The sequence below is a fragment of the Neofelis nebulosa genome, chromosome 8 (assembly GCF_028018385.1).
Source record: "Neofelis nebulosa isolate mNeoNeb1 chromosome 8, mNeoNeb1.pri, whole genome shotgun sequence".
Lineage (NCBI taxonomy): Eukaryota > Metazoa > Chordata > Mammalia > Carnivora > Felidae > Neofelis > Neofelis nebulosa.
The window spans coordinates 62,885,338-62,912,658 of record NC_080789.1 but is presented as its reverse complement, the minus strand read 5'-3'; the positions used below and the strand labels follow the sequence as shown (position 1 = coordinate 62,912,658).

General features: G+C 51.1%; 2 protein-coding genes across 7 annotated transcripts; one reads left to right on the top strand and one right to left on the bottom strand.

The window, feature by feature from the left end:
* The first annotated feature begins 1,329 nt into the window (after positions 1–1,329).
* On the top strand, positions 1,330–11,279 carry ZNF740 (zinc finger protein 740). 2 transcript variants are annotated; one of them, XM_058742648.1, is made up of 7 exons: positions 1,330–1,571; positions 2,446–2,958; positions 5,386–5,535; positions 5,884–5,973; positions 6,422–6,545; positions 6,852–6,970; positions 7,932–11,279. In XM_058742648.1, the coding sequence occupies exons 2-7, from the start codon at positions 2,950–2,952 to the stop codon at positions 8,019–8,021; spliced, it is 582 nt and encodes a 193-aa protein (XP_058598631.1). In that variant the 5' UTR covers positions 1,330–1,571; positions 2,446–2,949; the 3' UTR covers positions 8,022–11,279. The 2 variants fall into 2 exon arrangements, with proteins under 2 accessions (XP_058598631.1, XP_058598630.1); XM_058742647.1 differs by having other exon boundaries at positions 1,333–1,571; positions 2,446–2,758.
* Positions 11,280–11,712: 433 nt separating this feature from the next.
* Positions 11,713–26,085, bottom strand: ITGB7 (integrin subunit beta 7). Of its 5 annotated transcripts, none has more exons than XM_058742642.1 (16): positions 25,967–26,085; positions 21,279–21,355; positions 20,126–20,329; positions 18,224–18,425; positions 17,962–18,132; positions 16,988–17,229; positions 16,442–16,600; positions 16,033–16,128; positions 15,780–15,869; positions 14,641–14,787; positions 14,141–14,334; positions 13,555–13,778; positions 13,095–13,314; positions 12,751–12,959; positions 12,265–12,422; positions 11,713–11,996 (listed from the first exon to the last, which is right to left on the bottom strand). In XM_058742642.1, the coding sequence occupies exons 3-16, from the start codon at positions 20,324–20,326 to the stop codon at positions 11,916–11,918; spliced, it is 2,394 nt and encodes a 797-aa protein (XP_058598625.1). In that variant the 5' UTR covers positions 20,327–20,329; positions 21,279–21,355; positions 25,967–26,085; the 3' UTR covers positions 11,713–11,915. The 5 variants fall into 5 exon arrangements, with proteins under 5 accessions (XP_058598625.1, XP_058598624.1, XP_058598623.1 ...); XM_058742641.1 differs by having other exon boundaries at positions 21,233–21,355; positions 25,848–26,028; XM_058742640.1 differs by having other exon boundaries at positions 25,848–26,028.
* Between the last annotated feature and the right edge of the window lie 1,236 nt (positions 26,086–27,321).

Sequence of the window (27,321 nt, the reverse complement as noted above, 5' to 3'; positions counted from 1 at the left end):
TCATGATCTCACTGTCCATATGTTCGAGCCCCGCGTCGGGTTCTGTGCTGACAGCTCAGAGCCTGGAACCTGCTTCGAATTCTGTGTCTCCCTCTCTCTCTGCCCCTCCCCATTCATGATCTGTCCCTCTCTGTCTCAAAAATAAATAAACATTTTTAAAAATTATAAAGAAAGAAAAAGAAAAAAGCCTGGAGGTGTATTTGCCAAACTGATAAAAGTGACTATCTCCAGGAGCATAGGATAGAAGAGGAAACTTAACATTTTTTGCCTTTTATTCTTTTGTGTGTGTGGACTTGCCAAAATAAATATGAGCTAATTTTTTTTTAAATTAAAGACTCATTTCTGATGACGTTTCTCTATGTTATCTCAATTTTACAAGTCTAAGAGCACCAAGGTTTGCGGTCAGTGGCTCAAAACATGAATTGCTCAGGGAAATGAAACCTGTATTATACAAATAGTTGGGAATTCCTTTCTTCTTTCGTAATTTTTTTTCTTTTGATATCTCAATTAATTCTTCTAAACACACAACCTGATGGCACCTACAGCAGAAGCTGGGACCTAAATCAAATTGACATTTCCTTCCATTAAGTACACTTGACATAGTCCATCTTTAGTGGGACCTCTCCCGAATAGCTAAAGTTGGGAGATTTTGAAGACAGGCTCCAGTTTCCATTTTCCTAACGCCGGGCCCAGGGGCCACCCTGCATCACCAAGTCTCTAACGAACTAGTCTACTGAGGGGAGTCCTATGGCTTCTTCCTCCAGACGAGGAGACTAATGTCAGAAGCTGGAAAGTCTGGAATGAAGGAATAAGCGGTATAAGGTTACAAGACTGGCCTCGGGGTGCGCGGTGTGTGTACACGGCAGACCCGTGCAAAGTTAACTCTTCTCCCAGCTGACTGGGCGCCCCCCAAATCTGCCGAGCTGGGCCTGATAGAAAACTCAGATAAGAGGACCTCGGAGCTGGGCCTGATAGAAAGCTCAGATAAAGAGGATCTCGGCCGAGTTATGTGAAAAGGCTGGGTACAAACTATTCAGGCTCTATTTGGGGCTCCAGGCTGAGAAGCGACACGGCAAACGTCCGCGAAGAAGGGAGACTGATGGCGCTTTTTCAAGGAGCCCTACTTAACCAGCCCACCTAGCAGAACCCATCAAACAGCTCCCGGAGAACGTCACTTCACTGTCTTCGTTCCTGCCCTCAGCCAAGATGGCCGCCGAGGTGCGCCCGTACCATGGCGCACGCGCCGTACAGCCGGTCTTCCCTCTTCCCGTCCTTCCGCGCGCCGGCACCGCCCACTCACCAGCTGCACCCCCTCCCAGCGTCCTCAGCCTCACCCCCTTTCTGGCTGCTCCCGCCGGTCCAGGCTCCGAGCCCGGAAGTGGATATTGCGGCTCGGCTAAGAGGACGAGGGGGAGGGGGAAGTACTTCCGGGGAAACGGGCCCCGGGTTGGTGTTTGTAAACTTGCCTCGGTCCCGGCAGGGCAGCGACGGCCACGGGGTTGGCACGGTGCGCTGGGACCTGGAGGAGGCGCCGCGCGGCGGGGGAGACTGCGAGAGGCCGCGCCTGGCAGGTAGAAGCACGCCTCAGGGAGCGCAGCGTCGTCCGGGCCGGCGGCAGCGCCTCAGCAGCTCGCAGGCCGTGGGGCGCCGCGCGGGAAGGGGGAGGGGAAGGGAGGAGGGGCGCGTGGCGAAGGGAGGGGGCCGGAGAGGGGAAGGGGCCGCGCGCGCGCGCGCGTACCGCCCCCCGGCCCGCCAGTCCGGCCGCGTCGCCCGCCCGGCGGAGGGGGCTTGCTTGGCGGGGACGCGGGCGCGAGCACGCACCTCGCGCGCTTCTCGGCGCTCTCCTCCGGCTTCTTGCGGTGGGGCGCTGCGGCTGGGTGGCTGGCTGGCAGGCTGGAGGAGGAGGAGGGAGGGAACGCGCAGCGCCGGCGTCCGTCCGCCTGCCTGCCTTCCACCTCCGCAGCGAGTTTCCGTACCTTCGGGCGGAATCGGAGAACGTGCACGTGTGGGCCGGCCCGGCGCGCACTGCCAGTCCGGTTGCTGCCTGCCGCTCAAGCGTCCAGCGATAGCCCTCGAGCTGTCCTCTACCCCAGTTCTGGCCTCCTTAATAGAGTGCGAGGTTCGCGGGCCGGCCCACTGGGCACAAAAGCCCCGAGGGGCCTCCGCCCCCTTCTATTCCTAAGATGGCAAATCCAAGCAGTTGGCCCGTTGCGGCTCCTCTATGAGAGGCCCCAATTACTTTTACTCCTGTTGGCAGCTCCTCTTTGCCCAGGAGACCAGTTTCTACTCCTGACCTAGAAAGAAAACTCTGCTTGACTAATGTCCTCTTTCTGAGGTTCACGGAAAGCGCCCAGCAAAAAAAAAAAAAAAAAAAGTTCAACCTACCACAGGTCGTATGTCCTGAGAATGTTGCACCTAACAGCCCCATTTCCTTTCTGGTTTCAGGTTTCTGAAACAGATCGTGAACTTCAACGAGAGGATTCAGTTGGAAAATCAAGACTGGCAAGCTTTTTCTTCAGACCATAGGCAGGATCCAGGCAGAGTCCAGGGATTCTTGGAACACCCATCTTCCCCTTGGAGGACACTAAGCTCTGTCTGAAGACAAAGGCAATTCAATATGGCAGCAGGACTGAAGGGACATGAAGGAGTTGTTACAGTGATTTGGTGACAGTTCTTCAAACAACAGTGTCTTAGGAAAGGTGGATTGAGAAACTCCTGAACTTTTGGGTTGCATAAGTGAGAAATCAGCATGGCTCAGGTAAAAAGCTATAGAATCCTCCTCCTTCAAGATCACTGGGAAGCGTGTTTGCAGTTTCACTCTTGAATGCTGTCCTAGTCAACATATTGACCAACCCAGTGAGCCAAGCTCTGTATTAAGCACCAGGGGGAGATCTAGAGGAAGGAAAGGAGACAGGCCACAGCCCCTGCCTTCAGGGAGCTTCCAGTCAAATGAAGGAGGTAGGCTATTCTGCATCACAGGCACTGATGGGACATTGCAAAACAACTACTCAGCTTACACTTGGTACATTAAGTGCTGAGGGGCATGAGGGAGTGAACAGTCTGGTGAATGCTTCATTTGTTTTTTTTTTTCAACAGGAATTAATTGAACTCCTGTTACATGCAAGGCATTGTGCTGGGGATACAAAGATGAATAAGATTGTCCCTGTCCCCAGCAAGCTTCCAGGCTAGTCGGGGTGGGGCGGGGGGCGGGAAATGAAGAAACAGTCTATTATTTATCTTTATATTCACAATACCTTGCATGGTGGTTGGCTAGCAATCAATGAATCTGTTGATTGAAGGAACGTGCAATAATAGAGGTATGTACGCTGCAGAGGAGAGAAGGGTACCTCTGCCTGGATGGAAAAAAGCGGATGGAGCTTGAAGGATACAGAGGATTTTCCTAGGTAGACAAGCAGAACAGGGCAGTCAGATAAGGAGAACTGCATGGGCAGAGGCCTAGAGGCATGGGAGAATGCGATGAGATTAGGAGTACTACAGGGTTTGCTGGTTAAGGAGGAAAAGATTCAAATGGGTGAGGGGGATAGGATAGGTAATGCTAGAGGGAAAAGTTAGGGTGAGGGAGTTGTTTCCTAGAGAAGTAAGAGTATAATCCCAGGGCTTTTTATGCCTTGCTAAGGAATTAGACTTTATTCTGTAAGGAATGGGAACTCTCTGAAGAATGTTAAGTAGCAGAGTGATGTCAGGTCAGTGTATTTAGAAAGTAATTGTCACTGTGAGGGTACAGGATGGATTGGAGAGACAGGATGATGTAATAGGTTGTTGTAAGTCTGGATAGCAAAGCCATGTGCAGGCACCCCCAGAGCTGCTCCCAGCTTTCTTCCAGGGACCCTCCCCTACCAGTCTCACCAGGATGGCAGCCTGATTACAGTATAATTGGCTTCCTTCCAGCTGCATGCATAGCTTCCTCCTTTCCATGCAGGTTAGGAGCCCTTCAGTTTCTTCTTTCTTTATTTGCAACCCACTTCACAGCATCATGTTCACTCTTGTTCTGAGAACACTGCCTTTCACTAATCACTAACTGGGCCCTGCTAGACATTTATACCTTAGTTTCATTCCCATCAACCATGTGAGAGTAGATACTCTCATAAACATTTTGCATTTAAGGAAACTGAGGCCCAAAGAGGTAGAGTAATTTGCCCAAGATTGTACAGTGTAAATGGCAGAGCTAAGCTTTTCACCTGTAGACTTTTCTATCCAAAGCCCTTGAAGGAGAGAGAAGGGATCCTAGGATATACTAAAAGGAATTTCTTTCTTTCTTTCTTTTTTTAATGTTTATTTATTTTGGAGAGAGAGAAAGAGCACAAGCTGGGGAGGGGCAGAGAGAGAGAAGGAGACACAATCCAAAACAGGCTCCAGGCTCTGAACTGTCAGCACAGAGCCTGATATGAGGCTCAAACTTGGGACTGGTGAGATCATGACCCGAGCTGAAGTCGGATGCTCAACCAACTGAACCACCCAGGTGCCCCTAAAAGGAATTTCTAAGAGGAATTTTTGTAATAAGTCACTTGTGGAAGTTTGCTGACCGACTATTTTTTTGAAGTGTTTCTTCCTCCTCACCACCCCCCCCTCCCAAAAAAAAGGTATTTCTTCAGTAAAAAGAGTAAATTCTCTAGTGCTGGCTAGACTAAGTCAGTTGGAAGAAGGTAGCCATAAAAAGGAAATTTTCTTAATCATCCTTTGTTTAAGTATTGTCTAAAGTGTATATAGAACAGAGGATGTGAAAATATATGGATATGCACACAGCTAAATGACTGTGGGAGTCAAAAGAAAGTGATAATTCAATCCTAAAATCCTTCCAAGTGATTTAATTTTTATATCTCTTACAATTGACGACACATGGGGAGTTTAAAATCCAAGGGGAGAAATGACCTGATTTTACTGATAAACATGTTTGTAGAACCTGATAGAATATATATGTGGCACCAGTGAGGTCTGCCAATCATAAGTGGGCTCTGAATCTGCTGTTGAGAGAGGAAGGAGGCAAGGTCTGCTAGAAATCTCCCCTTTCAGTGAGTCAGCAGGGCAGACACTCATGCCCATTCACAAGGCCTAGAAAACCTAGTAACACGCAGACACACCACACGCTATACCTAGCACTCTATTAATGCCAAAAGTGTTGATAATACCTGGTTATTCACTTGATGTATACCTAAATGCTGATAAATGACAAAATAAGTAACTTGTTCCTGGTGAGGTGAGTTAGGGAGGACTCTTGAAGGAAGCAGAGTTTCGCAGTAAGAGGGACACTCCCTAGAGAAGCACTTTGTTTGTGGCTGGGTGGAAAAGGTAGTTCTATAGAAGATGGCAGCGTGTTTTTGCCCTGCCCTGCCAGGTGACCTGACACCTCATCTCCTTTCAACTTAGGCAAGTCTCCTGGCTTGTGAAGGCCTAGCAGGTGTGAGTTTGGTTCCCACTGCAGCCAGCAAGAAGATGATGCTGAGCCAGATTGCCAGCAAGCAGGCCGAGAATGGAGAGCGGGCAGGTAGCCCTGATGTGCTGAGGTGCTCGAGTCAGGTACAGCATTTGAGTCTGTTGTGGCACCTGGGGATTGGGTGGCCCAAGCTCTCTGCCAGGAGATGTCGAGTTTTGATTCCTCGGTGCTTCTGTTTAGGGAACTGGGGAAAAAAGGATCCAGCTGGGGAATGAATGAATATGGGTATTTTAGAGAGCTAAGGAAGGTCTTTTCTATACCTACAACCCTTAACACCATAGTACTTGCAGAGGAAATGGATGGGTACCTTCTCTAAACCTTTGGGGCAGGTCGTTATTCTCATTTATAACTTGTCTGAAAGCAGACAAGTTTGGTTTCCTATCTTGTATTCTGAGATAGACTGTGAGTTTAGATTTGATTTGTTTTCAAAGGGCCACCGAAAAGACAGCGATAAGTCCCGTAGTCGCAAAGATGATGACAGCTTGGCTGAGGCCTCTCATTCAAAGAAGACTGTTAAAAAGGCAGGTAATGGGGTAATCCCCAAGTTGGTACTGTTTTGTAATGGGGTAATCCTCCTCTTCTTCCCTCTGTGGTTCAACCTGAAACTTTCCCTAGATGTTTTCGTCACTTAATAGCCAGTGAGTGTGTCGCTCAGATTTCATCCATAGGTCACTTTGGTATTTGATGTCTGCCCTCTCTGGAACATCCTTCGTGAGGGAAAGAGGGTCAGGGAAGCATGGGATCCTGTGCCAAAGAGGCAGGTAGACATTCAGAGTGTTGAGTTTGATGGGGGCAGACAGCTTACCCGCACCCACCTTCTTCCTCAGAGGGTCTCTTAGTAAGCAGTGTGGGAGATGACAACATCAGAGAGATTATTTTGTCCGGCAACTGGAAATTGACCCAGATTAGAATGGAGGCAAAAAGGAGGCAGAGGGATACCCTTATGACATGCCTGATTGTTGCCCCCAGGTGGTGGTAGTGGAACAAAATGGTTCTTTTCAAGTAAAGATTCCCAAAAATTTTATTTGTGAACACTGCTTTGGAGCCTTTAGGAGCAGTTACCACCTCAAGAGGCACATCCTAATTCATACTGGTAAGTCTTTTGCTCGTATTTTCTGAGGAGAATAGTCTATGGTTTGTATTGTGTGTGTGTGTATAGCTCTTGTTGGGTTTGTTTTAAAGGCTGGGTATTAGAAATAGAGGAGGAAGGTGAGTGAGTGAGCTAGAGAAATCACATGGCTCTGTTACAATCTAGTGTCACTGAGAACAGCAGCTTTGAGGACCTTTCCCATTAGGTGTCTGCACATTGCTAAAATTTAAAATTTCTGGAAAAATACCTGAAATGAAATCCCTGCCATGTGTACCTCCTTATATTAATTTCTCTCTCCACCTGGGCCAGGTGAGAAGCCATTTGAGTGTGATATATGTGATATGCGCTTCATCCAGAAATACCACCTGGAGCGTCACAAGCGTGTGCACAGTGGCGAAAAGCCCTACCAGTGTGAACGGTGTCATCAGGTAAGCTCACATGTCATCCATCCACCCCACACGTGGATTTTGCCTTCACCAAGAACCAGGGCCAGTTCCCATCCCCTGCCCGACAAGGGACCATCTAGTATTCCTGGCCATGAGAGAGTTAGTACCTCAGTGGGAGGTGTATCTCTCTGGCCTTACTGCTGATTGTAGGGAGGGGCCATAAGAATAATTGTAATAACAATAGCAGCATTTCTTGAGTTATTTTGTGCCAGGCACTGTGAGAGCATATTTGACATAGATTATTTAATCTTCATGTTAACTCCATAAACTAGCTGTGTTCCTGTCATGTCACATGTGGGGAAATTGAGATTTAAAGAGGTTAAGTTTCCTAAGGATACATCAGATCAAGGGTAGAGCTAAGATTCAGTCAAACTTTGGAGCTGGTGCTCTTGGAAGGAGAAATACAATCTCTGCCCTCGGGGTCATATCTGATCTGATGAGAATGTAAGAGCTTGGACCAAAACAAGACAAGAACAAAACATGAGAAATGATAACAGCTAACATTTCCTGGTTGCTTTGCTCCACCCTCTTAAACTGAATCTCAAAATACTAGAATAAAAACTCCATGAGGCAGAGAATTTGCCCCTCTGGTTCTCCACTCTATCCTCAGCCCCAAGAACTGTACCTGCCTTGAGACAGACATTCAATAAATATTGGATGAATAAAGCAGCCATTCTGTGAGTAGGTACTTTTAGTCCCATTGCAGATGAATGTACCGATTAAGTACTGTTAGATACCATGTCCAAGGTTACACAGCTACTAATTGGTAGAGCCAGGATTCGGACTTCAGAGCTTGTGTTCTTAACCACTGTGTGCTCCTGCCTTCTGTGTACATGCTGAGGGCATATGGAATGGGACCTGTGCCTCCCGTGTGGGGAAGACAACTAGCCAACAGGTAGCTGAGTTTCTCCTCTCAAGCACTTAATCCTTCCTTTCTTCTCAGTGTTTTTCTCGGACAGATCGATTACTCAGACACAAACGGATGTGCCAAGGGTGCCAGTCCAAGACTTCCGACGGGCAGTTTTCTCTATAGGCGCAAGGGGTCCTGGGTGGTGGGAGTGATCAGAAGAATTTACCGAAGAGCGCACCCCCTCTGGTCTGATGGTCCCACCACCACCCCATCTGTACCTGTCCCCCTCCTGGAGGAGTGGACCCAGGAGACCAGAAGAGTGCATCAGGGGACAGCAGCCTCAGAGCCTCAGCTCTGTAAATAATCTGAGACTATGAGTATCTCGGGGAAGTTCCTACAGCATTCCTGGGTAGGGAAGCTAGTCCCTGGACCCTTGGCTGAGGTTATAGGTGGGGACTCAAGGTACAGGACCAAGACTGGTGTGGCTCCCACAACCTTGGACTCCAGCTGGCAGCTGAAATGGAAAGGATTGGGGAGAGGGATTTGTTTGTTTGTTCTATTCTTGTTTTTGTTTATTCAAAAGCAATTTTAGCAGGTACACTGTGGATAAAGGTAATATGGAGGCATAGAGCCCTGGTCAAAGCAGGGACTATGGCTGGTCCAGCCCTCCCCAAAACTGAGTTTTTAGTTGCAGTTGATCCTCAGTGTTCTGCAGCCCTGCACCTCACCTCCTGTTTGAAGGAGAGTAGGATCAGGGATGGCAGCTGAGCTTACTTTGGCCTCCTTATACACTGTAGGGACAGAAGGAAGAATGGTGAGAGGAGCAGACGAGGGCTGGGTCCAACCGGAGTGGACAGGTACCTCTGATTTCCTTCGGGAAAGAGCAAGAATTGTGCCCAGGGCTGATGTAATGGCCCAGGCCACACTGGTACCTAATGGGGTCAGCTCAAGTGCCTTTTGGAGGAAACTTGGGTGAGAGTGGCCCATGAAGCCCTTCCGTGCCCCTTTTGGGCACTCCATCTTGGACATGGTTTGTGGCTACCTCGCTGCCATTGACTCCTGAGCCAGACAAAGGTGTCGAGCAGGTAGTCATGGATATCAAAGTGGGCTCTCTCTCCTTGTGCCCTCTTAGGAACAACCCGAGACTAGTCCCAAGTTGGGCAACAACTGTTCAAGAAACAAAGGAGTTTGGTGTCCCCTAACATGACTGTTGAGCAGTGTGAGCTGCTTTCCCTGCCCAGTCCTATCACTGTATTCAGGTAAAGGAGATAGGGGTGTGGCTTTTGGTCCCAAAGAACAAGATCTTGACTTCCTTCTTAATGGCCATCCCTACCCGACAAAGAATGCAGGGGAGGGAGGTGCTGCAGAGAAAGGACTGAGGAGGAAACCTTTTGTGGGTTTTATTGTTAACTGTATTCTTTGCTCCTCTCTGCCCCAACACCACCACCTTATCTGCCCCCAAAAAAGTGATCAGGGGTGTGTGTGTGTGTGCGTGCGCACGTGTGCATGAGTGTGTTCATTCACATGTGTGCTTGTGGTTGTATGCTTGGAGATGGCATATTATTGAGCCAAACCCTTTTCTGGCCCTCAACTCAGGGGAGGATGACATAAAGCAGCCCCCACCACCACCACCATGAAGGGTGCTTGGGGTCCCAGCAAGAGCTGAGGAACTCAGTTTGGGGGACTGAAGGGCTTTGTTTTGGAGGGAGTTTTTTAGATTGATTTAACAGGCTGGTTAGGGTGTTTAACCCAAGCCAGAGCTTGTGAACATGAATTTTCTAAAGTGAAATAAGAAACCCTTTTCCTGCTATGGAAGGTTCAGGGGGTTGATTGACCCCCACTGTGGCCTGCCCTGACCTGTTGGGGGAGTAATCATGGCATAATCCTGGATGCTTGGTGAACCTGACCAAGGTGTCAGTGGGGATCTGAGATGGCAACTCCGGGAAGTGTGATTTCATTTCCTCCAAAATGTAGGGAACAGCAGCAGAAAATTCCTAGCTGTTACCTAATCAGGAGGAGATTGGGGCGGGGCGGGGGGTGGGGGGGTGAAGCGGGGGGCGTCCATACCTCTGAAATGTGAGGATTCCAGGGAAAAAGAAAGGTGTGGCACCTTTCAGATTTTCCCTGATGGCACCTGAGATCCTTTGGGAGAGACATTAGGGAATGTGTTTGCCACCTGTGCTCTTCTAGCTTTATGTCGGCACTTCCATTTGATAGGGTCCAGAACCTAGACCTCGGTCCTTGGAGCTGCCCTGTTGTCCCTGCAAGCAGGTTATCTTCCTGTGTGTGAGTGAGCCCCTTTCCTGTTAGAGGGCTCTGCTGGGGCCAGAGTTGATCATTCACATCTGGCAGTGTATTCTCAGAAGGAGGCTACATTCAGAAAACAGTTGTCCCATGAGCACTTTTGAAAATAGGAGGCTTTGTTCACTGTCACTTGCAGCTAATCTGTGTAGAGTTGGGGTGTGGGTGGCTAGAGTCCCAGGAGTGACCTATGCGCCTACGTGTATGGACGTGTGCTTAGGTCAGAATGTGCCCTGGCCCCCCACAGCCTCAGCCTTTTGCCTGGGTGGGTGGGAGAGAGGGAATGTGTGAGCAGATGTGTGAAGAACCGTACCGGAAGCACCCCTGCCAAGGATTGGGTGTGGGGGAAACTCAGGAGCAGGTGGTTCGTTCAGTTGTCCAGGTGTTGAGGATCTGGGGCCAGTGATGTGTGAGGAGAAAGGAGCAAAGAGGTGAAAAGGAGTGATTCAGCCCCCCCCCCCCCAGAGGGTCCAGGAGCCCCACTTACACCCCAGGGAAACCACAGCCTAAGAGCGCTTGCAGAGGCTCCTGGGCCCAACACCCCAGCCCTCCTTAGCTGGTGGGGCCTAGCACTGGACAGATGCCTCAGGTGCGTGTGGAGTGAAGGGAAAGGGAGATAGGGCAGGCTCTCAGAGACCAGGACATGGAATTTGGGGACCTGGGAAAGAGAGTAGCACCCGTTCCAGGTGGGCCACTGTACCAGGCCCTACTAGCCCTGCCCTGCACCCATCTCTTCTCCGTCCACCCCCCTACAGCCTTTCATCACTTAGCTACTGATTGTGCCCCATGGCTTGACATTGGAGGGTTAAATGAGACATGGGGTCCCACCACAACTTCTAACCCTCTCCCCAGATGCTCTTTGCCTCTGCTGCAGTCCTGGGGCTTTTATCTTAACAATCCCTCCTACTCTTCCTCTTTCCCTCCCACCTTCCCTCCCTCCCCCCCCCCACCCTTTTTTTTTTTTTTTAATATACTTATTTTGCTATTGGGGGAGGGGAATATCAAATGAACAAGATCACTTTTAAATGGTAGTTTTTATAAGATGTTATAAACTTGTATCTTTTTACCATTAAAGTGCAGTGTATGTTCCTTCGTGATATATTTAGGATATTTAAATAAAAAGAAAATGGGGCTTTTCTACATACTCTTTTTTGGGAAACCTTTTCTTTGGGGCCAAAGTGGTTATCCTTTTTTCCCCCAAATATAACCACCCCAGATGTCCTGCATCCGAGAAACCACCATGTAAAACTCCACAGAAGCAACAAGTAGAGGTGAAAACAGGATATCACTTCTGAATAAGAGAAAAAACATGCACAGCAGAACGAAATAAGGTCAGGTACCAGCTGTGTTTCTCCAAGTGTGGTTCTGTAGTCCTACAAATGCATGACCGGAGGATTCACTAGCCCACCCTGACCAGCCACTTCCCAGGCAGCCACATACTGAATCTCCTGCACGCCAGGTTAGAGGACCTCTCCCCACCCTCAGGTGGCAGGAGGAGGAATGAGCAAGTTTTCCCGAGGCCCAGGCTCCACAGCCTGCTTTGGTCTTGGGTGAAGCAAGATGACAGCTGTGCTCTGAGGTAAGACTCTTTATTGTATACAGGGAGCGGGGGAACTAAGCCCACACTCCTTGTGAGGTAGGGAAGCAAGGTTGCAGTGGGAGGCCGCCCTCGACTGTCACTCTGAGAAGGAAGTAGGTGGTGACCATTCTTCAGCAGTGCCCTACTGGGCTGTTGAGAAAAAGAAGAGTCCTGGGATGAGTGTGCCTCTTCCCCCTTCAGAGAAAGGGACTTCTTGCCTCCTGAAAGCGGGGATTGACGGTGGTCGTGATGGCACTTCTGTAGAGAGGATTGCTGTCCTGGGGAAGAAGATGGGAAATGAGGAAAAACCTCCCGACTGCTCCTTTACCTAGTCCTAAGAGGCCAGCCTGGAACTTGAGCAGCACCCCCAGAGCTGATGGAAGTTAGCAGAGGGGTGGGGCAGAGGACACACAGACCAAAGTGAGGGGGATGAGCTAGGTTGGAGGAGTCCAGGTTGGGGGTGGGGCAGGGAAGCGGAGACCAGAGGTCTTAACCAGAGAAAGCGAGCAAAACCCAGCCCAGTGGGGTAGGACACAGTCTCCCTACCTGCTTCCAGTTGAGCTGCTGCCGCTCCTTCTCAAAGCGGTTATATTCTTGGCGGTCATAGATTTCCACAGAAAGCCGGTAAGCCAGGACCAGCCCCAGTCCCACTGCCACGATGCCCCCCACGCAGCCCAGCACGATGGCCAGGGTGTGATTTACTCCTGTGGGGAAGAAACAACACAGACTTCTGGGGGTTGGGGCATAGGGGTTGATCAACGGTTGCCCACAATGTGTCCAGCTTCCCTAGCCCTGCCTGTCATTGAAAACAAAGGGAACCCAGCAGGGTCCGAGGTTATCTCTGTGGTGCCCAGGGCCTTAGCTTTGTCCACTTGGTCCATCACTTCTGCTTTTGCCTGGACTCACTGCTCTGCTTCAAACCCTACCTGGTTTCCCATTATCTTCACCTGCCCAAGCCCAGAGTTCTGAAGCCCCACCCATCAAACTTGCGGGGCTCCCTCTGGCACGTCTGCAGCATCTCTGCCCACTTACTCTCTTGGGCTCTCACTCTCAGTATGACCCTGCCTCTGGCTTCCTCCTCCACCAGGAAGAAGAACAGCTGGTTGTCCAAGGTCCTCTCTTTGCACCAGCCATCATCCGGGATAGGGTCCAAAACCAGGGTCACGTTGGCATCAGCACAAGCGATACTGCAATTGGTAGCCAGGGGACCCGTCCCAAAGGCCCCACACTCTGCACAGTCCCTGTCCAGTGGACACCAAGAGGTTACCAGCTGGGCAGCTGTGCTCACCACATGGCAGAAAGAGGTGGGCAGGTGGGAGTGGCTCAGCGACCCCCGCCGTGCCCCTGTTCCCAAGTTGCAAGACGGGAGGCCTCACCTGTGTCTCTCGCATGACGTCTTGCAGCCTGGGCACTGCTCACACAGGGCACCGTAGTAGCCATCCAGGCACTGGCAGCGGTTGCACGTGCAGCGTCCATGCCCACTGCAGAGCACTCCCTCAGGACTGACACAGCTGTCCGTGTCCCCACTGCACTCACACGCTCTGCCCGTGCGATTGGCATGACAGTGACACGTTCCACAAAGGCAGCGGCCAAAGCCTGGGACAGAATCACGCTCAGGGTGACAGCCATTCTCCTCACACACAATGGACATCACATGCCACCACGGGATGCCTAGAGCTGAAGTGTTCTGTGCGTCCAATTCCCTCTCAAGTGTGCCAGATAGCTGCAACTCCTACACCAAAGTCTGATACTTGCCCTTAGTGCCATGATGTTCCCAGAGCCGAAATATCCTGGGAGCCACTCTGACCCCACCCTTCCCCCAAAGTCTGCAGGTACCTCCACAGAGGATGCCCTCATGTCGTTCACAGCTGGCATCATCACACTCGCACAGGGGCCCGGAGCTCTGTCCACTGCAGCTGCAGCGTCCACACTGACACCGTCCCTTCCCGCTGCACAAGGGCCCTGTCCCATTGGGGGCCCGGCACCCAGATTCCAGATCTGGGGAGGACAGTTCAGCCTCAGAGCATTCACAGAGTCGACCCAGACGGCCAGAGTTACAGCTGGGAGGGGAAGACAGAGCCAGAGGAGGGAAAGGTGGGTCAGAGAGTTTGACCATCCCTTGACCTATTTTTCCCAGGATCCTCTAAACCTAAGCTCTCAAAAGAACTGGAGAGAGATGAGTGGCTGAACGGATGCCAGTGTATAGTTGAGCACCAAGGAGCAAGAGAGCAGAGGGAGTTCGGGGGGAGGGGAGGGTCCTGGCACATCTGGGAAGCTGCACATGAAAATCAGGGTGGAGTCTTGGGACATCTGGCAAAAGAGGTCTGGAGATGGCCAGTGGGAGGACAGAAGGCAGAGGAGGGATACCGGGGCTGGTCATGTGTGGACAGTCACATGGGTGAAAGGAAGCAGGAATCCTCACCTGCACACCCCGCATTGCAGCAGCCCCTGGCCATCACTGCAGTAGGGAGCCCGGGGCTGGGTGTCACTGCAGTTACAGTCACACAGTGTGTGCAACTCCACGGTCAGCTCCTCTGAGAAGCCAAGGGCTCGGAGCCTCAGAAGATGGGGCTCTGAGAGGCAATGAGTAGCTTGGATAGTAACCAAAAAATTCACCTGAGGACAGTGCGGGCAGAAATCAGACTTGAGACCCTGCACCCACACGTGCACATGACACCAAACCCATTGATCATCCAGAAACCTATTCCTTAGGAAATTAAGGGATAAGCCCATGCTAACACCCATCTCGTAGAAGCCTGCTGGAGGAAGCTGCTCATTAAAGCCTTTTAGAAAGGATGGATGGAGAACTACCCCACGCTTTTGCATTGTTCTGTGTCTGCCCCCCCATCTTTTCCTGCCTGCTTCAATTTCCCACCCCTCACCCCCACTTCCTTCCTTCTGCCTATCTCGGCTGGCTCTCACCGTCTGGTTGATTCGGACCTCGTTGCACTGGCCCCGGTCCCCAGCCTCACGTTCCCTCTCCTCAGGACCCCCACACTGAGATTCATAAGAGATGTGGACCCCAGGAGGGAGTGGAGAGTGTTCGAGGGTCACAGTGGATGATAGGCTCTGTGGAAGAGAGCAAGTAACCACGTGAAGGCAGGACTCCAAACCCCACCTCGTGTCCTCTCCAGCCTTTCTAAATTCTGCCATGACCTGCCCCAGCCTGCTTTGGGGACCCCTTGCATTCTGCCCAGTCAAGAGGCATTTCTGCAGGAAGGGCACTGTGAGAACTTTGGGTGCATCACACAGGAGCTAGAGGCCTCTCGGTTAGCATTTCAGTGCGGCTGCAGCAAGGGCCCCACTGTGGGGGGGGGGGCCTGTCAATGTGCGGTGGCTGCTTCTCAAACCCCAAATGACGACACATGTGTGCATAAAGGGCAGAGTCTTTAAATCGAGTTTGCCCTGGGAAATTTGGTACCATCTCAAATTTTCTCACCATGGGTTTAGGACGTGGTGGTCCCTGTCCTAAGAAGCCTATAGAGCATGGTTAGAGATAGGACCTAAACCCAAGAAGCACTTAAGAATCTCTGTGGTTCCCTCTACCTGTAAAACTCTATGGTTCCTGTGAAGAATATCTCTGAATTATTTGTAAGCTTAGTGAAAGTAGGCTCTAGATGTTACATTCTTTCTGTACAGATTGACTGGGGCACGAATGCCAGCCCTTCCGTCCATTAACTATGTGACCTCGGGCAAGTCATTCAGGGACCTGTGTCTGTATCCCCACCTATGAAATAGGGATGATAATAGCAACCAGGGGTTTAGCAGAGTAAAATGTGACGACAAACAGTATGTGCACTTAGGACAGTGGTTGGCATGAAAGACAAGCTCAGTGAGTGTTCCTTCCCTTCCTTGCCCAGTGCAGGGCTCCGTGCTCGGCCCAAACCAGACACTTCAGATTTGAGAATGTAAGATTGAGTAGATGAACTAGGAATGACAGCCACAGGCAAACCGTAGGTAGTTGCTAAAAGTGATCAGTCCCTGATAATTCTGCTGCCCCCCACCTGAGGCCCCTTCCCAGTGCCCGCCCTCTCCATGCTCCCCCGGTCCCAGCCCCTCACATTATAGGCGTCCATGATGAGCTGTACCACGTTGCTGGAGTCCTCACTCAACTCCCCAACTGCGGACTTAGGAATCAGCTTACTCAGCTCCTGAGTTAAGAGGAGTCCAGGGAAATGGTGGGTCACAGCTCTAGGGAAATGGGCTTCTGCGGGTCTTGAAGGAGGGCATATGGGGGGGGGGTGGAGAATGGGGTCTTTGAGGAAGTTGAGAAAGGCTTGAAGTGGGAAGGTCTGGCATTCAGCCAGCTCTCACCTGGTAGACAGGCAGTGTGGCACTGGTGACGGCAAAGATGGGCTGGATGTTTGCTGCAGAGAGGGCCTGGGCTACCTGACCCACAGAGGGGTAGTCCTGGGCAGGGAGCGGGGAAAGGTGAGCACCACAGGTCTCCCCCATAACATCCAAGGTGCCCTCAGCCCAGGAAATCCAGGAACCAGGGCTCCACCAGCTAGAGGAACCCTGGAGGCTCGGGAAGGCAGAAGGGGCTAGGGAGTGGGGTGGCACAGGGTTCTGTCTGAGCAGTGGGGGCACATGGAGCAAGGAGCTGGTGGGAAAGATGGCAGGGTGGTCACTGGTAAGGACAACGAGGCTGGGGAGAGGGGGGTCTGGGAGTAGAGGAGGTGTGGCTCGGATGGGGAGGGGTGGAGCAAGGGTGGGGACTCACAAACTCTGGGCTGCGACTATAGAGGCCATTACTGTCCAAGTGGCAGTGCCCGTCGCTGGGCATGAAAATGCCACCCAACTTCCCATCCCCAGCTGTGTGGAATGTGTCATCTGAAGTGAACACCAGCAGTCGGGACACATTTCTCCAGCCAATCTGCTCCTGGAATCGGGGTGGGGTTGGGGGTGGAGGTAGGCTGTGCACCTGGGCTCCATGAGCCAAGGATTTGCCAGCCTCATTCTGAGTCACTTTGTCTATCTCCATACCCAGACCCCCCCTCTGCCATCCTCCCCCCATTTCCAGCCCCTGCTTCCCCCCAGTCCCCCAGACAGGGCTGCTGCTAGCGGAGGCCTTCTTATGAATTAGAAAAACATGCCTCTTCCTCAAGATATTTTACTCCAACCCACCAGGAAATTATTAAAATAAATATGCAAACTCCAGTAACTATGGTACAAAGGGCACCCCCAGAACCAGGCACTGCATGACCCTAGGTGGCAGTCTTGGCCCCAAAGGGTTCTTCAGACTCAGATCCCCTCCCCGCCTCCTCACCTGGCAGAGCGCAGCCTGGAGAATGGCATCAAAGCCACCTTCAGGCGAGTCCAGGTTGCCAGACACGCTCTGGCGTCCCACCTCCCGCTCGAAGGCCTTAGCATCCGAGGTCAGGGACAGCACGTGGCGAAAACTGAAGGGAGGCTGGCAGCGCTCCAGCCGGGTAGGGCAGGGGTGGCGAAGTTTGGAGGGCACTGTGCTCACAAAGGGCAGCACCGTTTTGTCCACGAAGGAGCCAAAGCCTGGGGCGGGGGGGTGGGAGGGGGTGGGGAGAATGGCGAAGGTTGTCCCCAAAGTCACTGGCCAGCAGCAGGGTGGAAGGTCTGCCGCTGAGGACTCAGAAGGCAAAGGTCCATGGGAAGTGGGGGGTGAGGGGGACAGTCAGAGAGGAGCAGAGGAGATCACGACAGCGGGTGCTCCTAGAGCACAGGGACTGAGTACCTGGCAGGGACAAAGGGTTTAGGCCACTGACTCAGGGCAGTGGGGGATGGAGGAGATTAAGAGGAGGATGAGGGGAGGGTCAGGCAGGATCTCTCTCTCCCGAGGAAGAAGGAGAGGGTGTAGGGTGTAGTAGCAGCATGAGGCAAAGGAGGGGATCTTGAATAGGGCAGGTGTGAGTGTGGAAGACGCAGCCAGGGACAGGGACATTTAGACCTTTTCCTAGAGACACAGACAGGGCTGAGAAAGTGGCATCGGGGCAGTATCTGGGTTGGCAGGTCCAGAGTGTGCTGTCTGACCTCTGGGAGCTGTCTGAACGCGGTCTGGCCAGACTCTGAGCCTCGGTTACCCCCACCCGTAGTCTCTTAAATCCCCTCCAGTTCTGTCCTAGAAGGTGGATGTTCTGGGAGAGAGACGCCAGAAACCCGGGGCCTGGCCAGGTCTGTTAAAAACCGGGAGAGGGCAGGCAGGGCCCCTGTGCGCCCAGGACGCTGGCAGAGACAGAAGCGGCTTTTGCAGGTAGAGGCCGAGCTCACCGATGCGCACGGAGTGGGTGACCTCCTGCAGCCGCGCCAGCAGGTCTTGTCCGAGCTGACGCACGCGCTCCAGGTCGTCCTTCATGGAGTAGCTCAGGTCCATAAGGTAGTACAGGTCGACGGGGTAGCCCTCTGCCCGGAGGAAGCGCACCCGGAGCTGCTGGGGCTCCCCTGGGGAAGTGGGGTGGGGATGGCGCGGGTCAGCGAGCGCCATCGAATCTCAGCCCGGACCTCCAGCCCAGCCCGCCGCCCCCTGACTCACCCGGCCGCAGCGTGACCCGGACCTGCTGCGGCGCCAGCTGGATGGCCCCCTCGCCGCGATCGCCCTGGCCGAGCGGCTGGTCCTGCAGCACCTCCTGCCAGCCGCGGGGCTCTTCCAGCTCCCCCGGGGGGCAGCCCTGGGCCAGCAGCTCCTGTCGCTGGCCGCAGCGCCGCGCCTCCGCCACCCCCGACGCGGTGAAGTTCTGCGCCCAAGGGGAGGCGCGTCGGGGACTCTAGTCCTCCACACACCCCCCAGCCCTGTTCCCAGACCACCTCTCCCCCACCTCCCCCCCCCCCGACCCCCCGGGATGCCGGCCGCTCCTAACCCTCCCCTCGCGGTCAGTTCTGTGAGCCCTTAGGATGCCCTCCCTTCCCGGTCCCCCCAACAGCCACCTCGTCCTGTCTTTGTCAGAGCCCGCTTCCTCTAGCACCCCACCAGCCCCTACCTTATCTAGACAACCCCCTTTCCCTAGCCACCTACCTTTCTCCTCCCCCTAGGGCCACAGACTTCCTGTTGAGATCTCAGGGACCTCACTACCACAAGAAAAAGAGGAGCCTGGCCTCCTAGTCCAACCTCCCCTGCATGCTTAGGCCCAAACTGGAAGGGGGTCAGGCTGAGACCCAGGCTAAATTCCTGGGAAGGGGAAGGACAGGGACAGAAGAGGAGACACCCCCTCCCCCCAGTTGGCTGGCACCCCTGGGACTGGCTGGGAAGTGGCAGAGGAAGGAAATAGTTACAATGGCTTCTCAACTGGCCCTGGTGCCAGACTCAGGTCCAGAGATTGAAGGAGGCAGACACATATCTGACTGTCCCCAAAGCCCCTGCCTGGCACCTCTGCTTTCTGCCTCCTGCTGACTCTGAGTCTCCTCTTCCGGTCCTCCCAGATTCCTGGGCTGGCTCAGCCTCTGCTCAGTCACTGTGGCTGTGCCTTCTCCTTCTGGTGAGTTTGCCCTCATCTCTCATCTAACTCTCCCTCTTCCTTTGAGGGAGACAGTTCTGTTCTCACCCTCGCCCCCAACTCAGTTACCTGCCATGCTCTGTCACTCCATGAGCCCTGTCTCTTTAAGGCATAAAGCAAAGAACAGCCTTGTTTGACCAGCCAGGGAGACACCTGCTCCCCAGCATCCTTCCTGGCCACTTAGGCAGATCAAGCCTTTCCCCCAAGGTGTATACACTTCTAACTCCTTCCCTTCTACTCCCCCAGCCACAGGCTGCTACATACCTTAGGAACATTATGAGGTACACACACCCCCAACACAGACTCAGAAACCCAGTCACACACTTTCTGCTAAAGACTAACCCCCAGTGTGATGGCATTTGGAGATGGAGCCTTTGGGAAGAAATTAGGGTTAGATGAGATCATGAGGGTAGAACCCTCATGATGAGATTAATGCCCTTGTAAGAAGAGGCACCAGAGAGCTTGTCTACAGCCTGCCTGCAAGCCAAGAAGAGGGTTGCCACCAGAAACCAAATTGGCTGGCATGTTGATCTTGGACTCCCAGCCTCCAGAACAATGAGAAATAAATTCCTGTTGCTTAAGCCACCCAGTTTTGTTATGGCTGCCCAGGCTGACAAACGCACTTCCTCACATGTATACACGTACCACAGGTCCCTCTCCCTGTACACAAGCATGAGTTCCAGCACAGACACACTTCCTCCAAATTTATGGTTACAAGTCTTTTCCGTATATACACAAACGCACAGGTACACAAACATATACACACAGGAAACTTGCATGCTTGAGTATGCACACACACACAACCACACACAGGAGTCCTATGTGCACAAACTCAGTCACGCACAGGACTGCAGAGAGCACCCGGAAAACCACGCAGTCGCAAACCTATCTCCGTCCTGCACATACACATACACAGGGTTCAAAGGCCACAGAGCCATCTTTACCAGTTGCTTGCACCAGGCACAGCTTGGGTGTGAGAGGATGCATTTCTGGCAGGTGGGGGCCGGCTGGCAGGACCCCGGCAGGGACAGATCAGGATCCCCCCATTCTGTGACCTTCTCTGGGGATGAGATCTTGGCATCCAATTCACTCTCACCTCGGCTCAGAGCCAGCAGGAAAACAAGGACCATTGACAAAGCCACCATGGCCTGCAATACGATACAAAGGGGGAGACATGGGTCCTTAGGGAGGACCTCCAGGTTCTCAGTCCTCTAAAATTAGTCTGTGGTTGGGGCACCTGGGTGGCTCAGTGGGTTGAGTGTCCGACTTAGGTTCAGGTCATAATCTCAGGGTTTGTGAGTTCTAGCCCCACATCAGGCTTGCTGCTGTCAGCGCGGAGCCTGCTTAGGATCCTCTGTCCCCCTCTCTGCCCTTCCCCCACTTGCTCTCTCTCTCTCAAAAATAAATAAACATTTTTTAATAAAATAAAGTAAGTCAAGGGGCGCCTGGGTGGCTCAGTCGGTTAAGCATCCGACTTCGGCTCAGGTCGTGATCTTCCGGTTTGTGAGTTCGAGCCCCGCATGGGGCTCTGTGCTGGCAGCTCGGAGCCTGCTTCAGATTCTGTGTCTCCTTCTCTTTCTGCCCTCTGCAACTTGTGCTCTGTCTCTCTATGTCTCTCAAAAAGTAAATAAATGTAAAAAATAAAAAAAGAATAAAAAATACAAAATAAAATAAAGTGAGTCTGTGGTTGTCACTCTCAAAACTCTACCCCAGGGGTGCCTGGCTGGCTTAGTCGGTAGAGCGCGAGTCTTGTTCATAGGGTCATGAGTTCAAACCCAACCTTGGGTGTAGAGCTTACTCAAGAAAAAAAATAAAAAACCTCTACCCCAAATCTTTATCTCCCTTCATAGTTTCACTTCCCCCTGTGGATTCAGCAGTTTCTTCAAAATGTTGGGAAGGGGCAGGTCCCAGGCCTGGGTAGGAGCCTCAGACAAACCCTGTCCCTCCTGTGTGCAGACTTCCCTAGGGCCAACGTGGGCAAAATGGCCTAACAAGAGTCTGGGGAGTAGGCCTGGAAGCACTAAGGTCTACATCCGCCCAGGTCTATTCACCAAGATTGCAAGCCACAGTGGAATCAGAACCGAACAGGAAACAGACCGGGTTCTGGTCCTGCTTCAGTCCCTCACTGGCTGTATGGCAAGTCAGACTTTTTCTCTGGGCCTTAGTTTCCACATCTGTAAAGAGAGAGAGTTGAATAAATAATCTGGCAGTCCTTGCAGCTTTCATAATCTTGGATTCTAAGTACAGGAAGAGGGTCAAGGATTCTAAATAAAGGAGGAAGGTCGGGGAATAGGAATGAGGGGAAGGAAGGCTGGAGCTGATGAAGAAGTGTGTGAAAGAAGCAGGGAAGGGTAGCCGACACGGTAGCAAGAGGAAGGAAAATTAGACCATAAGAAAACTATCTAAAGGTCTGGGATAACGGAGGAAGGGAGGCCATGGTTGGCAAAATTTTCTTTTTCCTGTCCTTTGCACAAAGCAAATATAGACTGGAGAAAGAGCCTGTGGCAGGGTAATTCCTGGAATGACCTCTAGGCAAATTTCTGATTTTAAAAAACATATTAATTTAAAAAAAATGTATTAATTAAAATTTTGAATAAGCAATCCATAACCATACTTCAAAACTCAAAAAGTTAAATCACAATGGCCTTTTTTTTTAGAGGTGGGAAAGCTGATCCTATACGGATCCATTATATGGATTGATTCAATTATATGGAATTGTGGGGTGTCTGGGTGGCTCAGTTGGTTAAGCGTCCAACTTTGGCTCAGGTCATGATCTCGGAGTTTATAAGTTCGAGCCCCAGGTCGGGCTCTGTGCTGACAGCTCTGAGCCTGGAGCCTGCTTTGGTTCTGTGTCTCCCTCTCTCTGTGCCCCTCCCCCTCCTCAAAATAAACATTAAAAAAAATAAAACAATCTTGAAAAAGAATGAAATGGGAGGACTCTCACTTCTCACTTGCAAAACTCACTAGAAAGCTATAGTAATCAAGACAACGTGATACTGGCATAAAGATAGGCATACAGATCAATGAAATAGAATGGAGAGTCCAGAAATAAATCCATCCATTTATAGCCAATCGATTTTCAGCAAGGGTGCCAAATTATTTGATGGGGAGAGAACAGTCTCCAACAAATGGTGCTGGGATAACTAGATATCCACATGTAAAAGAATCAAGTTCATTCCCTACCTCACAACATATGCAAAAATTAAGTGAAAATGGATCAAAGGCCTAAATGTAAGCCCTCGAACTATAAACTCTTAGAAGAAAATGTCAGGGTAAATCTTTGTGATCTTGGCCTTGACAGTGGATTCCTAGCTATGACATCAAAAGCGCAAGCAACAAAAGAAAAAAATAGATAAACTGGACTTCATAAAAATATAAAACTCTTGTGCATCAAAGAGCACTATGAAATGAAAAGACAGGCTACAGAAAGGGAGGAAATATTTGCAAATCATGTATCTGATAAGTATCCAGAATATATAGAGAACTCTTACAACTTGACAACAAAAAGGCAAACCACCCAGTTTTTGAACAGCAAAGGACTTAAATAGACATTTCTTTGAAGAAGATAGACAAATAACCAACAAGCACATAAAAAGATGTTCAACACCATTAGTCATCAAGGAAATGCAAATCAAATACCACAGTGAAATACCACCACACACCCAGCAGAATGTCTAGAATAAAATAAAATAAAATAAAATAAAATAAAACAGAAAATAAGTGTTGGTGAGGATGTGGAGAAAATGGAACCATCATACGTTGCTGGTGGCACGGCACTGTGGGGAACAATTTGATAATTCCTCAGTAAGTTAAAACAAAAACTGGTACGTGACTGTTCAAAGCAGTGTTATTCACAGTGGCCTAAAGGTAGAAACAGCGCAAACGTCCATCAACTGATGAATAGCTAAACAAAATGTGATCCATCCATACGGTGAAGCATTATTTGGCCCTAAAAAGGAGCGAAGTGCTGATTCAGGCTACAACATCGATGACCTTGGAAACACTAGGCTAAGTGAACGAAACCAGTCACAAAAGACCACATCTTGTCGGATGCCGTTTATGTGAAGTATTCTGATTCCCCAAATCCACAGAGACAGAAAGTGGATGCCAGGGGTTGGGGAGGGAGGGGAGGATGAGGAATAACTTCTTGATGGGCAGTCTTCTTTTGGAGTGAAGAAAAAGTTCCAGAACTAGATGGTGGTGATGGTCGCACAACATCATAAATGTACTTAAGGCCACTGAACTGTACACTTTAAAAATGGGCTAAATGATCAATTTTATGTGTATCTTATCAAAAATCAAAACATTGAGATAGTGAGAAATCTCCCATGCCCATCCTCCTCCTCCCATTTCCACACCTCACCCTAAATGAATAACCGTCATTTTAAGTTATCTTTTGTTGCTGATAATCCTTCTAGAGATTGTTTTATGCATACACAAACTAATGTGAAAAAAATATTCTCTCCAAATGGTAGAATCACATGACAGAAGTCTACAATCACAATTCTAGAATACACGCGGGTTTGTCCCCCTTTTTTCTTTTTTTAAAAGATTTTTTTAATGTTTTTTTTTTTTTTAATTAATTTTGAGAGAGAGAGAGAGAGAGAGAGTACAAGCAGGGAAGGGGCAGAGAGACGAGGGAGAGAGAGAATCCCAAGCAGGCTCCATGCTGTCATCGCAGAGCCCGATGTGGGGCTCGAATCCATGAACCGTGAGATCATGGCCTCAGCCGAAATCGAGACATTTAACTGACTTGAGTCACCTAGGTGCCCCTTTTTTTCTTTTAATTGCTTTTCTTGGAGATCCTGCTACTCAAGAAAATAAAGAACTTCCTTGTTCATTTTCACAGCGGTATACATTTCCGTGGCATGGATGTATCATATCCCAGTTAGTCTCTCAATGGGATTTAAATTGTTTCTAATTGCTCACTGTTAAAACTAATGCTGGGGGCGCCTGGATGGCTCAGTCTGTTAAGCATCTGACTTTTGGTTTCCGCTCAGGTCGTGATCTCACAGTTTGTGGATTCGAGCCCTGCACTGGGTTCTGTGTTGTCTCTGCTGAGCCTGCTTGGGATTCTCTTTCTCTCTCTGCTTTCTGCCCCCTCTCAAAATAAATAAATAAAACTACTGCAGTGAAAACCCATGCATTTATCATTTCACATGTGTGCAAGTGAATCCGGAGGATAAATCCTGGGAAGAGGATTTGTAGGGTCAATAAATTGGCATCATTTGTAACGCTGGCGAGTGATTGCTGACGCAACCGCCTTCGCAACTATGCCAGTTTATATTCCTATTGGCGGTGTGTGTATGAGAAAGGCCAACTAACTCCTTGTCCCAAAACGTCTGCATCCGCTCCAGCCTGGGCTTAGATTCAGAATGGGGAAGGGGTGGGGTGACCTCAGCTGTCCTGCTCCCCACTGTGCACCATTCTGGGACCTCAGGTGTAGTATATATATGTCTTGGAACCTCCACCCCCATGCGAGGCCGGTTCAGGCTCAGCCTCACTGTAACCTCAGCCCCGCTTGCTCTGCACGCCTGTGGTCGAGGAGGCCTGAGATGCTGTAGCACAAAGCCCAGTTTTGACTCATGTGTTACAGGTGGGGCCCCCAGGATAAGACAAACCAGAGACCTCAAGCCCACTCATGTCCCCTAAAGGGAGCCCCTGGGACTCTCTGGACAGCGTTCCCCCACCCCCTTCTCCCAATTGTCCCCCTCATTTCTTACTTGGGGATACATGGCCTGCCACTTGTTAATTTCTCTCTCTCTGTCTCCTTCTCTCTCCCCCACCACCCTCCTGTTCAAAAGTTTGATGACATCCCTCTGCTGCGTTTCTCTTCTCCGCGTCTTTACGGTTCTTTGTTTTACTTCCTTTTCCTCTCCTATCCTAACCAAAGGAAGGCAGAGCTGTCTAACTCAATCCCCTCTTACAAATGGAAACCTGAATCCCAGAGTGATAAGTGACTTGCCCACAGTCACACAATGAACAGGGATGAAGACAGGTCGGGACTCGGTCTGTTTGCCACTTTCCTCGCCTCCAACCCAGGAACCATCATCATCAAAAGCCGTGCCTTCTCCCTTCCAGTTCCAGTGGGCTCCACCTAATCCCCTTTCTCTTCCCTTGATGGGTCCTCTTCAGTCGGTCTTCTTTCCCCCCTGTGGTTGTTCCCTTTTCCTGGGCTCTATCCTGGACTTCAACACCCTAACACCCCCTTCAGCACCTGAGAAACAGAGCATTTTCCCAACCTATCCAGATCTTCCAAATCAAGTGGAATCCTCTGCTGCCCACTCAGTGTCCCAAGGAGGGAAGAGAACCGAGCCACGCTGCCACAGTCTCCCAGGACACCATAGCCAAGGTGCCACTGGCAGATCTGAGCTGAGCACCAGGCACTAGGCAGCAGGGATAGCAACTGGGGAGTCCTCTTGGGAGAGCCCTACCATGACATAACCCTTGGCACATGGCAGGCACTCAGATGATAGCAGTCATACATCCCCTTCCTTCTTTGCCTCCCTCCAGGCCCACTTTTGGGAAACACATGCAGGAGAGAGAGGTGAGGAGGGTACGGGGTGGGGGGGGGGGGCAGGGAGAGAGAGCTTGAGAAGCTGGAGGGAACTGGGATGAGGATCTCAGGAATGCAGAAAGGACTTCAGAGCCTTTCTCGAGTCTCACCTGAACCCTGGGTGTCTTGGGGTCAGAGCCCAGCGTCCTCTTCCCGGGAGATTGGGAGCAGGGGTGGGGGCTGGGCTAGTAAGGAAAGGAGGCTGGAGGGCTGGTGCCCTGGTACTCACAGGTGCGTGCAAAGCAGCCCTTCCTCCAGCCGCGGCGGCCTTTGTGTACTGATCTGGGAGGCTGCAGAGGAGGAAGTGACACACCCTGGGGTGGGGTGGGGGAGATTTCGGGGTGGTGGGGTAACTGATCTAGAAGGTGGGGCCCAGAGGGGTGGAACTGGGCCAAGGGGGTTGACAATACAGGGATCTGAAAGGAAGCACGGAGGCTCGTCTGTCTACTGAGCACCTACTACATGCCGGGCATATCAGAATATTGTCATTAATCCTTGCAACAACTTCATGACACATCCATATGTTAATGTCCCCCCGGGACATTAAAATTAAAATGTCAAATTTTACAGATGTAGAGGCTAAGAGGGAAAGGTGGACGTTGAGGCTCAGAGGTAAGAAATAAAAATCCCTGGGGCGCCTGGGTGGCGCAGTCGGTTAAGCGTCCGACTTCAGCCAGGTCACGATCTCGCGGTCCGTGAGTTCGAGCCCCGCGTCAGGCTCTGGGCTGATGGCTCAGAGCCTGGAGCCTGTTTCCGATTCTGTGTCTCTCTCTCTGCCCCTCCCCCGTTCATGCTCTGTCTCTCTCTGTCCCAAAAAAAAAAAAAAAAAAAAGTTGAAAAAAAAATCCTTGCCCAAGGCCACATAGTAATAACTAGCTGGTCTGGGTTTTCAACCCTGGTCTGCCTGCCTGGCAAATCGATGGGACCCTTCCACTTCTTCACACAAGAACACGATAGCAAGGAAGAAATATGGAGGTAGTAAGTCCTGGAATGAGGGGGAAATCAGTGGCGACAGGCTCTAATTTTGAAAAACGAGTGCCCACTGTATGATGGTGGATGCTTAACTCCATGGGCTCTGGAGCCAAACTGCCTGAGCTCCAATCCTGGCTCTATCACTTACAGCGGTGGGAACTTACGTAGTTGCTTAACCTTCCTGTGGCTTCTTCTCATCTGTCAAGTGGCACTCAGGATTGTTGCGGGAATCAAATGAGGTGACTCCTACCAATTGCTTACAAGAGAGCCTGGCACAACCTAAGGGCTTAAAAATAGACTCAGTGGCTGAGAAGTAACACGGTGAGAAGCGGAGAGGCTGAGAAATCCAAGGTTGGGGCACTGGGAACTTGGAGAAAGACACAGGGCCGGGCTCAGAGAATGAGACTGGGAGGCCACTGCGCAGAGACAGCAGTGGCGGCTGGGAAAGGCATAGAGGAGGCAGAGAGTGCGGTAATGGCAAGGATGAAGCCTGTCTGGAGAAGAGGGTGTGGAAAATACCTGGCCCTGGCCCACACTTGACCACAGGGAACTCAGAAGGAACTGGATGTGAGATCTGTCACAGGTCTGTCTTATCTGCCCGAGGGGGCACTC

Bases quoted from the DNA above. Each gene is read 5' to 3' on its own strand.
- ZNF740 (XM_058742648.1), top strand. The intron at 5,536-5,883 runs GTACAGCATTTG...TTGTTTTCAAAG, and splicing joins TGCTGAGGTGCTCGAGTCAG to GGCCACCGAAAAGACAGCGA. The intron at 6,971-7,931 runs GTAAGCTCACAT...CTTTCTTCTCAG, and splicing joins AGTGTGAACGGTGTCATCAG to TGTTTTTCTCGGACAGATCG.
- ITGB7 (XM_058742642.1), bottom strand. From the start codon at position 20,326: ATGGTGGCTTTGTCAATGGTCCTTGTTTTCCTGCTGGCTCTGAGCCGA. The intron at 15,870-16,032 runs GTGAGAGCTGGC...CTCTTAACTCAG, and splicing joins CCACACTGCCTGTCTACCAG to GAGCTGAGTAAGCTGATTCC. The intron at 14,788-15,779 runs GTGAGGGGCTGG...TCTCTTCCACAG, and splicing joins TCATCATGGACGCCTATAAT to AGCCTATCATCCACTGTGAC.